Genomic DNA, 13,456 nt, shown 5'->3' with positions numbered 1-13,456 from the left:
GTCTAGTCACTGCCAGTTGGAGCAAACATTTTCCAGAGGACCTGAGTATACAAGGTGGATTATACTAGAGAAGGCAGTCTTGTAGGTTTTCCTACTGTAGGAAAAGAGGAAGACCTGAGCAAAGCTGTTGATAAGAGATGTCTTGGAAGTTCCTCATTTATAGGATTGCCATAAATCAATGCCAGCTTGATGGCAGGTAACAACAACAAAAGATATAGACCAGCCAGCTTGCAAATATATGTGGTGATGTCCACCAGAGATTTGGAATTAGTCTACATGCAAGTGTATTATGCTAATTGCTGTGGATTTTTGCACATTCACGTCGACATTTTAAGTATTTTCACTTTTCTGTGCATATTCACATCTAGTCTCTCTCCCTCTGCCGAAAAGACACAACTATCTGAATCTGTGTGAAGCAAACAGATGGTCAATAATGCAAGTTCTTTTGGATACTCTGGTGAAAACTGCAAAGCCTTTTTTGCTGGTGTTTAAGTAGTCCCCCCCCCCCAACATAAAAGGACTCCAGAGTCATAGTTCAATACACAAAGCACCATACCATGCTGACTGTGTCCTATACATGTTAACTGAAGTGAAATTAAATTCTCTAGTAGTGGTCTGAGTGTTGAATACAACTCTAGAGTCCTAAGGTTTAATTCCCAGCTCAGTCATGAAACCCATTTGGCCAAGTCACATTCAATCACCCTTAGAGGAGGGCAGTGGCAAACCACCTCTGAGCAAATCTTGCCAAGAAAACCCCATGACAGGTCCTTGGGGTTGCCAAAGGTCAGAAATGAGTTGAAGTCAAAACAACAACAACAGTATTTGGCAATCTTTCTTACCTATGGTCATCCACTAATATCTATGTAATGTAAGAGGATTAGAGACTTGGTTGACATAGTTATGCAAAGATTCTGAAGAAAGCTGCAGGGAATCCTTGGAATGTGACAGGCAAGGTATATGTTTCATGTGTAACTAAAGCCGATAGAGTATCTGCACTATTGAGAGTGACAGTGTGTTCTTTAACGTTCATTTTGACCAGACCAGAAAATAGATCAACCACATGAGACACATGAAAATGCCTCAGGAAGTGAGTAATAAGATCCTTCCTGCTTGTAGTGGCTAAAAGGTTTTGTGACTTCACACTTTTATATATATATATATATATATATATATATATATATATATGTGATATTGACTAACCAATAATATGCTTGGAGTCTGTTCTTGTTCAGCAGTTTGTATCTAGTAAAACTACTACTAACTTGGCATTACTGACAGCTCACACATATTAAAATGTGAGGTGTGAGTCCATTTGCTCTTTGTGGCCAAAGTCATTGTGCATTTGCATCCACAAATGTGGAAAACTTTGGATCCATTTTTTATTGTTCTTACCACATCAGCTTTGTTGTTGTAATAAAGGATGCCCAGGAAGCCAGGGCAGAAAGGAAAGTTACAAGATCATGGAAAAGGCACTTTCTAGCTAAGAAGTAAAATGGTCATAAAAATCCACCAGTGATAACCTTTATTGGTATGGATTTTTGTTTGTATTTGTTAAATGTGCAACACAGCTACCCCTGAATGTTTTCTAAAATAGTCATAGTTATGGAACTAGGGAATGGATGGAAAGACCTTATTGTCAATACTCCAGGGATGGACAAGCACATGTAGAATCATAGAATTGTGCAGTAGGAAAGAACTCCAAGGGTCATATTGTCCAGTCTCATCAGTTCTGTGATCCTCAGCTAAAGCATCTTTGCCATTCTGGGATTTCCATATCTTTATCCAGAGACACATAGAATTATAGAAAGCACCAGAAAAGCCATGTAGTCCAACCCCCTGTCATGCAGGAATCCACAGCTAATGTACATCTGAGAGATGGCTATTCCATCTGTGCTTATAAAGCTCCAAAGAAGTAAAGTCCACAGACTTCTGATGTACCTTTCTAGGATTCCTCAGAGCCTAGAAACATTGTTTTTGGGAAGGAGTGCATTTGTAGAATTCCCTAATGGGATGGGAGGGGGGTTGTGAGTTTTAACCCCTAGAGTAATATTTTGCAAGTTCTGATGTTCGTTTTGGTAGACTGGATTGGTCCAGCTGGTGTCAGTGGCCACGTTTGGCTTCAGAACAACTGTAACATAATAGGGTGTTTCTCCCTACTTCTCAAGAGCAAACAATGGACTTTCCCTTCAATAAGATCCCCTTTTTCCTCCTTTCTTGTTGTCCTTAACATTTTTGTTTAAAATGCAGTCTTGTAGGCAAAGATGATAATAGGGGTACCATGTCCAGCATAGGGACTAAATAAGTAATATCCTAGCACTGTAACTGTAACTGACAAACCCAGGTCTCATTCAGAATCATTAGCAATCTAGCTAAAGACAGTCACTTCTGAATTAACATTGCAACACCCCCCCCCCCCCCCCACACACACAATGAATGCATGTGGGTAGTGTTTAGGAGCAGGAACAGAAAGGTACACATATCTCAGTGGGGAAAGAAATGAGAATTCACCTTTTATATGTATCTGGAAGTATAGAAAGAGTGTTACTGGCTGTTACTGCATCCTTTGTTGAAGCTTCTTTGTAGCATGTGTTTCTGCTCATAGCAAGTGAGTCTTGCATGTCAATATTTTTTATGCATGTAAATGTGTTTTAAAGCATTTTATGACTCATTCTCTTTCTGTACTAGAATGTAATTACTTTGCTAAATATGAATCTGCTGCTCTTTAGTTTCCACAGCACCTTCATTCCCCAATAACAATTTCTCGCATCCAGAAAAAGTCAAACAGATGAGTAAATCGGTTCCAGCATTTCTTCAGGATGAAGTAAGTTCTTTTGTGTGTGCGTTTCTTAAAAAGTCTGTTTTAGATTTGCTTTAAGGGGTGTTTACCTGTTGAAAAGGAAATCTGCAAAGTACAGACTTAAGCTAAATGAGCACATATGGGGATGTAATCCAGGGAAATGATACGGAGAAGAGAATCTTAGGGACTTCTACTTGTGAAGCACTATGTGCTGAATTATGTGATAGTAAGAAGATTATACATCCTGTTCTAGTCTATTCAATTCAGCAATTGTTTAGAAACCTATTGATAGCAAAAGAAGCAGTGGCTTGATCTGGGCAAATCAAAATGAAACCAGGCTTTTATGAAAAATTACTAATAAATACATTTTAAAAATGATGCTGCTAGGCTTCTTGCCTTGCCATCTCCTTTCTGTAAGAAGATGTAAAACTAGGGCTGGAAGGAACTGCTTAGTTTTGCTGTCAAACTGCTTTGGAGGACTCCATTTGCCAAGCTTTGGAGCACATGACCGTTTATGTACAGTGAATCTACCACATCAATAAGTTATCAATCCATGGATTCGAACATCTGTGGATTTCTAGCATCCCATATTATTCAGTGGCAGCATGTGCATCTGGATGCACTCATGTGTCCAAGCACATAATGCTGCCCATTGAATAATATAAGCTGTGACTGTCCACATTTTTCCTTATTCATGGAGAGAGGGGGTGGAATCGAAACTCCATGGATGGGAAGGGTTAACTGTATGTACATGGAAGACACTGTTGGCATGTGGTATCATTGTCATGACATGCTGCTCCTGGTTGGGCATATTGTGAGTGTTGCTTATATTAAACAATTATATTAAACAAATATTAAAATGTCCTAATATATATTCTGAACAAAGCTTGGAAAAGTTACTGTTTTGGCCTACAACTCCCAGAGTCCATCAGCTAGTAGTGGCTGGGGGATTCTTGGCATTGCAGCCCCCAAAATAACTTTCTAAGTTCTAGCTCTGGATGAAACTAAGTTCCAACATTCTCCCGTCCAGCATCAGTATCAGCTGCCAGCATGGTATAGTGCTGCTTGAACTACGAGGAGACCAGGATTCAATTTCCTGCTCAGCCATAGAAACCTGCTGGGTGACTTGGGCAAGTCACACACTCTCAGCCCCAGAAACCCCTGTAACAGGTTTGTCTTAGGGTCAGCATAAGTCAGAAATGGCTTGAAGGCACACAGCAACAAAGAAGCATTTAGGACTTTTATTTATGCCAAGGTTAACAATCTGAATAGCCTCAGATAGATGATGAAAGAGAAGAGAGCAGTTGGGAACCTACTCAGTCATGGGTAAGGCCCAAAGTTGTTTGGAAATGAGCCCACTTTTTCTTTTTACACAAATATATCCTCCAATTATTTTTGTGATGGGTGCATAGTGGAAAACATGGATTTGAGGGGAAAGGTGACTCCTTTTGCCATATATCCAAGATAATCTTGAATCTGTTCTTGCCGGATTGGTTTTACTATGAATGTTAAAATTTACTTCAGACTTAAATGATAAAAGAAAGGATGGTGGAAAAACATGGTGATTGCCATAGATTCACAGGGCAGCTGATCTAGAACAGATCCTCCTTGGTTCTTTCAATTCTGGACTTTGTAGCTCTCTTTTGTTTTGAATTAAGCAGCTTTTATAACCGCAACTGCTCTAGAACAATTTCAAAGCCTTTTCCCCATCTTGACTAAATTTAGACTCTTACTATAAACCTGAATCAAAGAGTTAATGGAATCAAAACTTTGAATCAATTACCCAATCATTTCTTGATCAAATAATCACTGCTAAGATAAAATGTGCATCCCATTTGGCAATGAAAACAAGTAATGTACACCAGGGCTGCTGAATTTAAGTGTTGGCTGTGGCCACACAGGTTAGAAGACCTTTCCCAGCAATATACTAGACTACAGTACCTAAATAAAACAACTTGTGGCAAAAGCTTGTCCAAGATTTTCTGGAAACCTGTAAGGATGCTGTAGCTAATTGCTGCGTTTAATCTTACAAGGTGGATATAGTGGAAGCACTGTATATATTCATGTCTAAGTAGAAATTTTAGTCAAAAATTGCCCCCCCCCCAAACTGAGTCAACTTATCTATGGATCAATGTAAGTGCTTAGAAATAAAAAACAAACCATCTCCTAGTAAAAGGCAAGAATGTAATCTATCCTGAAAACATTCTCATCCATCCATTCTTTAGGGTGAGCACAGTTATGTCTGCTGGAATTTTGTAATTTCTTTGGCATTGTTTTCCTTTGCTTCATCCTTTAGGTCCTTTGTTCATGCCCCTTAGTTTTACCCTCGAGTTATCCACGAGTCATATCAAACTCGGTAATTTTGGCCCCATAACCTGCCCTATATATATATATATATATATATATGAAGTCAACTTACAGTCAAGTGTATATGTTAGTCAATTCTAATGTCATAGTGCTGACAACATTACATGTGAAAATGATTGGGAGTCTTAGTAGGCTGCAAGCTGAACATGAGTCAACAGTGTGATGCAGCAACTAAAAAAGCCAGTATAGTCAATAGAAAGGTAGTGTCTAGATTTGTTTAGCCATTTCTGCTGGGAGCAATGGGAGAACAAGCACCAACTAACTTGCTCACAGTAAACTGCAATTCTCATGAGTTGTGGTTTAATCATGTCATAAATAGACACAAAGAAATCCAGTAGCATCTCTCTGACTAACTGGGAAAAAGGAATATCGGTCATGTCTTTTTAGATTGTAAGCCCGAGGGCAGGGACCCGTCTAACTAAAAAGATTGTGTGTACAGCCCTGTGTAAATTTACAGTGCTTCATAAATAAAGGTTAATAATAATAATAATAATAATAATAATAATAATAATAATAATAATAAACATTTTTATGGACTCAGCTCATTTTATCAGGTGCATTTGACAAAATGGACTGAGTCAATGAAAGCTTATGCTAGAAATGTCTTCTTTCCAGTTTGTCTCCAAGGTGCCACTGGATTCCTTTGTGTCTGTTTAGGCTAAAACAAAGAAGCTTTTAGGGGGGAAATGAAGTTTAGAGTGTGTAATTTATTAGTCCACTGCACAAATAGGTGGGACTGAAGCAGCTGAATAGTTTGTTCAAAGAATGAATGACTGGTGTTGTTGCCAGTGTATGCACTGAATGTGTACCTGTTGTTATCCTTAATTTGTCTCTCTCCCCCCATTTTTAAGTACCCCTGAATTCCTGCATGAAAAATAGGCATGCAACCTAAAGCTTTTGTTAACATTTGTCCTACAGTACTGCATCCCAGAGCTGCAAGCTTTGGCAGAAGTATGCCGCATGACATTTTTTTTCTCATCATTTTCCAGACCCCCGCACAGACCTTTATTTATGTATTTTTCTCTTTGTGTAATATCTTGTAGAGTGATGACAGAGAGACAGATACAGCATCAGACAGCAGTTACCCACTTGGCAGAATCAAGAAGAGCCCCAGTTCGCTAACCAATCTTAGTGGCTCTTCTGGCTTGGCGTCCTTGTCTTCTGTATGTAAATGAAAGCCTCCATGAATAACACTGCTCTTACTAATATTCTTGCGTCTGTAACCTCTGCAGTAATAGCAGAGCTGCTGTTTGGTATTGTAATGCTTGACGACATTTCAAATGCCTGTTGACTAACAATAACACAGAGATATATATTTATGTATATACTTAAATGCCTTAACTCAGTAGTTCTTAACTTTTTGTTTACCAGGGGTTCCCTTGAAATAGCTTTTGTTGCCAGGGATTCCCAAGACTTAATTCAAGATTTAAAATTCTAAAGTGCATCGATACTGTAGTGGGGTTGCCTTTTGCGCTATGTGTGATCCGGCTGCAGGAGAAAGGAGGGAGGCTGGGCAGAGAAAGGGGCAGGGAGGGCAAGTGAGCTCCTTTGGGGAGCAAGCTGGTGGCAGTAGCATCCAGCAGAGGAAGGAAGAAAGAGATTCTGTTTCTGCCACTTGCCTTGGCCGCTTTCCTCCACATGCGCCCCAACCATGGGAGAAAGAGACAGGGGGAGCAGCTCAGCTTGCGATCCCCTCCAGGGTTCTACAGACCACAGGTTAAGAACTGCTGCCTTACCTGTTCTCTGAGGTGAATTAAGTTTTCACTTGCCCCTTTGCAGCCTTTTAGGGGACTTGAAAGAACATATGACTATTGGTCCTAAATACAGTGGGCCCTTGGTATCTGCTGGGGTTTGGTTCCAGGACCCCCGGCAGATACCAAAATCCATGGGTGCTCAAGTTCCATTAAATACAGTGGCATGGTAAAATTTTGTCCCTTATATAAATTCAAGGTTTGCTTTCTGGAATTTTATAATTTTTTTGAATATTTTCAAGCTGTGGATGCTTGAATCTATGGCTAAACCATCTTTGGATATAGAGGGCTGACGGTATTGTTTTCTGTAGGATGATATGCCTGAATTTGCCACTGACGATGGCTCCTTAACTAATATGCAGAGCTTGGCAGTAGTGATTTACAAGTAACATCATTATCAATAACTTGGTGCCTTGAGAGGGAGTAAATATAATGTTGGAACACCATTATTTTTATAATCTAAACAATGTTTCATTTGAAGAGGGGGCATAATGGGTAATGTTTACTTATTATTCCCAAAATATTGCTTGAGGAGGGCTTCTGATCATTTTTTGACTTTGAAGAAACAATTTTAGGCAACTTTCTTGGGTCTGGGGCCAAATTACCTCCTCCCAGAAACCAACGGTGCAGCACCTGGTTGCCACAGTCCTGCCAGCAAACCACAAAGACTAATCTTATTTCTTGATATTAAATCAAACTAGAAGGTGCATGGCATGTGCCTGTTTTCCTAGCAAATTTAGTAGTGGCTCAGGCGGACTCCCAGGAGCCCAAAGATACTTGTAAACAAGGTGCAGATGATTACACTTGTCCCTCCATATTTGCCTGTGAATATGGAAAAACCACAAAACACCATGTTTTTACCTGAGAGGACACCTCTCTAGGAATCTCTAGGTCCTCCAGTGCAACTCTGGTCAATGTCCGACAGACACTGACCATAGAACTGCACTGGAGGAGCTAGTACCTAGTACCTAGTACCTAGTAGAGTAATGTCTCTAGGAATTTCTAGGTCTTTCAGCGCAACTTTTAGTTAAAGTTCACTATAAAGTTGCACTGGAGGATCTAGATATTCCTACAGAGAACATATTAATCAAATCCGCAAATATGGAGGGATGAGTATAATTGATTCCCCTGGAAACAAGTTATATGTATAACCCATGCAGCTTGTTTACAAAGACATTTAGAGCATCTGGGAAGCTTCCAGGAGCAACACTGCTAGATTTGCAGAGAAGCTGTGTGTGTCTCATGCTTGCTGTTATTATGGGCCCATACAGACATGCCAAAATAAAGCTGCTTCAGGTCACTTTGGAGGTATGCTGTTTAAATGATGCATGTGTCCTAAGAGGCCAGAAGCTGTGCCAAAGCTATGCTGTAGTCTTTAGGACTGGAGCATGGTTTTGGTGTGGCTTCCGGCCTCTTAGGACTCATGCAGCATTTAAACAGCATACCTCCAAAGTGACCTGAAGCAGCTTTATTTTGGCCTGTCTGTATGGGCCCTATGTTTTCAAAGAAAGAAAAAAGGTTAGGTTTTGTCATTGTTGATTTGGAGGTAGGGGTGGAAAATAATCTTCATGGTTCTTGGAGTACTTTTTTGTGGAAAAAATATTATCCAAAATAACATATTATGAAAGGATTACATTATTTGTGAATAGAAAATAGTACAAACAAGTATATGTGTCACTCATAAAAATTAGCATTAAACAAGTAACATGTTAGAATTTGAAGATGAACTTCAAGGTTTTATAAGTTTGTGGCTCAGTTAAAACATTGTGCCAAACGGCGGTTAGAAGGGCTTAACCATGATTTGGTATGATACCTGAAATAATCTGTCAGTCAGACCAATTGGAAATCGTGGTTTGTGGAAGAAAACCTAAATTCACAGACTAAGTGTCATTTTGCCTCTCGAGATTGTGGCAACAGGAGTGAATAACCGAAGCTCTTGAATTTCCATATTTTGAATTATTTGGCTGTCTTGGCTTCACACAGTCTTCTGATAGGAGCCACAATAATGATGGGGTGAAATTTTTTATTGAAAAAAGTTAAAATTTGATCTCATCTGTATTGCTGAGCAGACTTAAATGAGATCCTGTAATTCTCAGTTGCTTTTTAAATCTCCAAAAGGGAACACCAGTGACCCCTTTCATAGAGTTGAGGGCAATGAAATAGTACATAAAGACAGCACTAAATATTGTGACAGATAAGAATGCTACCAATAGTTTTATACCTTAACAGCACAAGTTTCCAAGTAGGTTTTTGTTTGCAGATGGAAACGTAAAACCTGTAAATAGATTCCAGAGAGAATTAGGCAAAATATTTATGTCGGACCCACTGTATAAAATCATTCTTTGCATGGCTTCTATTAATGATTTCATCCTATTGTTTCAAAATAAGCATGCATAATTTAAGAGCGAAATACTGTATATCTTCCATTGGATGACATCTAAATCATTCCTTACAACTTCCAGATGAGGAGAGCAGAATTTATTTTCATTTTATGAAGCAAGAAATCATTTTAAAATTGCTTTGCTCTGCTTTGTGGTATCTGCAGGTGAGCACTAGTGTGATGAGTGTCTACAGTGGAGATTTTGGCAATGTGGATGTGAAAGGTAATATCCAGTTTGCCATTGATTATGTGGATCAGCTGAAGGAGTTCCATATTTTTATTGCTCAAGGCAAGGACCTGGCAGTTGCAGATGTTAAGAAGCAACGTTCTGATCCGTAAGTATAGATGGAAGGCTTTCATTACAGAAAGGTGTGCTCTCTTGGAAGTGGCATTTCTGTCTAAACTTCAGTGATATTCTTCCAGACTGACTGCAGATTTCTTGAGGGCCTATGCTATTTTCATGGGATCCACCAGAGTTTAGAAAAGTTATTTTTTGCTCTGCAACTTTCAGAATATCCTAACCAGCCTGGCCAAACACTGGGTTGGGTTGGGGTACTCTGGGCGCTGAATCCTATTCGCAACGCCAAGTACAGTAGATCCTTTGGACCTGTGGGATTTACAGAAATGTTGACACACCAACAGTTGATAGAGTAAGTCTACTCTAGTTGGGTTTACCAACAGAATTCAAGACAGAGTTGAAGCTCCCAAAATTTAGTATTTCCAAACTTCGAGCTCAACTGTAAATAGTGCCAGTCTATGTTAAATGATTAGTTAAACGCAGTGCTTGGAAGTAATGAGCTACAGGTATCCTAGAATGCATCCACTCTGCACAAATAATCCGGGTTGACACCACTTTAACTACCATGGCTCAGTGTGATGCAATTCTGGGAATTGTAGTTTGTTGTGGCATCAGAGCTTTCTAGAAAATTACAATTCCCAGAGCTCCATAGCACTGAGCCATGGCAGTTAAAGTTGTATCAAACTGGATTATTTCTACAGTGCATATGCAGCCATAGTTGCTTGCAATGAGTTTCTTTCTTTCTTTTTCTTTTTTCTTGTTTGATAATGAAGGCACAAGAAATTTATTTTTTTGAAAGTAACACAATGCACTAGAAAAAAAATGCCTTACTTGGTGTAACAAGGTGCATTTTCTAGCTACGGCTCAATGATACTTCCAAAGGACATTTAAAGTCCTTTTAAGAGGCAGGAATTTTTCCATTTCTAAGGCTTTTTTCTTGCCCCCTCCCCCCCCAAAAAAAAACCTCTAACAAAAAATAAAGTAACAAATGTCACACGTAGTGCAATGAACTCTTTTTTAATGTGGTAACAAATTAACATCAGTAATTGATTTATTTATTTCATTTTCATGCCACCTTTCTCCCAGAAAGGGACCCAAGGTGGCTCACAAACAAACATTTAAAAAAAACAACAACTTTACAATAAAAAATTTAAAACAGTTAAAAACATCTAAATAAAAACAGTATAACATTACATATGTTAAAAAACTCATAACTACAACACACATCCCATATAACACATACCCCATATAAAAATAATAAAATTACGTTTTAAACATGCTAGTGATAAGGAATAGAAACAAAGTATTCTTAAAAAATAACTTTCCAAGCCTCTAGTTGACTGTAAGCTACTAGTTGTATGTTGGTTTGGAGTTATCAAATGTAACATCAAATTTTTATTACTTCTCCTCCAGCAGTTCTTCTTTCATTCCTGCTGTGAGTGTGAAGCAGAGTTCTGTTTCAAGTCCCTCTACAGCCAAGGTCTTCTAATTTGCTCTAGGCTTCACTGAAGATATCACTTTCTGTATTAAAGCATCTGACTGGTGGTTAATTTTTTTAAAAGGTATGTGAAGAGTTACTTGCTACCAGAAAAGAACAGACTGGGCAAAAGAAAGACATCTGTGAAGAAGAAAACACTGAATCCTGTCTATAATGAGATCTTACGGGTAACTTGCATCAGTCACTCTCTTTCTGATGTTTGGGATATGCCTTTGCTTAAGCAGACAAACTATTGCTACTGATGCTGAAGGGGGAGGTTTTGGCATGCTTACAGGAATCCCAAAATTTGCAGAAGTTTAAAAAAAGTGAGGAAAAAGAAATCCTAAATGTGTGAGTGGAGGGGAAGGAAACCCCCACTTAACAGCTCAGTAAGGATTTGGCATGCTTAGTGGCAGCTGTTGTTGCTGTTTTTATAGTCATTTCTGTCTTGCCTTTTCCCTGGTAATGAGATTTAAAGTGCACCATTAAAAGCTCCTCACAGTCAGTTTCTAAAAATCTAAAGGAGTAGGACTGTTTTTACTTGCCAGTGGAAGAAGAGCAAGGAGAGAGCTATCCTAGATTCCCTAGGGAAGGAGTTCCAAAGTCTGGGAGCAGCCACCAACCCTCTCCTTATTCAGAAGCAATAAAAACTTCTAGAAGTTGGATACAGGCAATTGTAATTCAGTGGGGGATAATTATCACTATTTTTGCTCTGCTTCTGGGCTTGTTCTTCAACACACTGATAAAACCAGTCTGATCTTTCCTCCACTCCTGAGCTGCTTGGAATAGAAGTTTCAGCTGCACTGCTCAAGGTTTCTTTGGAGAAGCAAGTGACATTTAAGTTATGTTAAAGCAGATTGTATATTTGTGCTGTAGACAACCTCATTAAACATCTGCTTGTCTTGTTTGCAGTATAAAGTTGACAAGGAACTTTTGGCAACCCAGAAGTTGAATATTTCCGTTTGGCACAATGATACTTTTGGACGTAATAGTTTCTTGGGCGAAGTGGAGCTGGACTTGAGAAATTGGGACTGGAATGAGAAGCAGAACAGACAGATGAACTGGTACCCACTTAAACCTAGAGTGAGTTCATGGCTTTTGCTCAATGACGTCCATCTTTTTCTTAACCTTTTTCTTCCCCACTGAGTCCTTTGATCTTATTACAAAGGATTTATAAGGATGTTATCATCAGCTCTGAATCTTGCTGTGAAATATAAAAGGGATCATACATTCTGTGCTAGGGGGTATTGCTTTCATATTGCAGATTGGTGTCAAAGCGGAAATTTATAATTTTGCTCAGTGTAGAAAATTCTGCTTCACCATCTAGAATATGTACTAATGCAATAACACCTAGCTGGATAATTTTTAAAAATAATAATTTCAAAGGTGGTTCAGAAATTGTTTTAGTGCATGTACTTAAATGGTTCCCTGGCATGCCTCCGCTGTCATGTGGAGGAAAATGCTGACTGACTGGATTTACAACATACAGACTTGTTTTTTTTCTTTAGAAGTACTGCATAGTACTCATAGGCAAAGTTGTGCAAACTCAGGTTGCTTCGACACTGAAGAATTAATGCAGTTTGACACCACTTCACCTGTAATGATTCCACCATATGGAACCCTAAGAGTTGTAGTTTGTTGTGGCACCAGAACTCTTGACAGCTCCAAAACTACAAATCCCAGAATACCATAGCATTGAGCCATAGCAGTTAAACCAGTGTCATACTGCATTAATTCTGCAGTGTAGATGCAACCTATGTAGACGGAGGCTGCGGTCCTTTATCCAAAAGTGTGAATAAGCACCATTGACCTTAACAGACTTATTTCTGAGGAGACATTTGCAGCTTTATGCTGTAATGGGACAGCTTTTTAGCTCATGCAGTTTAAGATTTCTTTAGTTAGGTGACTACTCTAGTTTGCACTGCTGTTTACACAATTAAATAGTTGTGTTCACCATGTTTTCCATAGCCAGTGATTGTGTCTTTTGTTTTGTTTTGTGTTCATATATGGTCAGACTCCACTATCTGCTCTTGAACTAGAGAACAGAGGCGAGATAAAGATTGCTCTCCAGTACATTCCACAGCCTGCTGGGGGTGAGTATTCCTGTTACACACTTCTCTGATTTGCTTTGTGTGCTGTTCCACCCATCTCTTCCTAAAGTTCATAACTTATTCATTATAGACAAAATGAAAGAAAAATACATGTTTCTTTGAACAGTACATCATAGATTTATTGGGACTATGTGTTTCTTTCAAGGTAAAAAGACTCCAACCACTGGAGAAGTTCACATTTGGGTGAAGGAATGCAACGATCTCCCAATCCTCAGGGGCAATAGACTCAACTCCTTTGTTAAATGGTAAGCACTGTCGTTTCATACAATCATAGA

The 13,456-nt window shown here is 39.0% G+C and overlaps 1 protein-coding gene across 1 annotated transcript in view; it reads left to right on the top strand.

Moving 5' to 3' along the window:
• Window positions 1-13,456, top strand: part of SYTL2 (synaptotagmin like 2) — an 89,672-nt gene that overhangs the window by 70,858 nt on the left and 5,358 nt on the right. The window contains 8 exon segments of the mRNA XM_042456985.1: window positions 1,040-1,087; window positions 2,727-2,821; window positions 6,208-6,327; window positions 9,461-9,630; window positions 11,156-11,258; window positions 11,983-12,153; window positions 13,085-13,163; window positions 13,327-13,426. Of these exon segments, the coding sequence (XP_042312919.1) occupies window positions 1,040-1,087; window positions 2,727-2,821; window positions 6,208-6,327; window positions 9,461-9,630; window positions 11,156-11,258; window positions 11,983-12,153; window positions 13,085-13,163; window positions 13,327-13,426 (886 nt within the window).

The sequence above is a fragment of the Sceloporus undulatus genome, chromosome 3 (assembly GCF_019175285.1).
Source record: "Sceloporus undulatus isolate JIND9_A2432 ecotype Alabama chromosome 3, SceUnd_v1.1, whole genome shotgun sequence".
Lineage (NCBI taxonomy): Eukaryota > Metazoa > Chordata > Lepidosauria > Squamata > Phrynosomatidae > Sceloporus > Sceloporus undulatus.
Note: the sequence above shows the minus strand (reverse complement) of the source record. Positions and strands in the feature narration are given on the sequence as shown.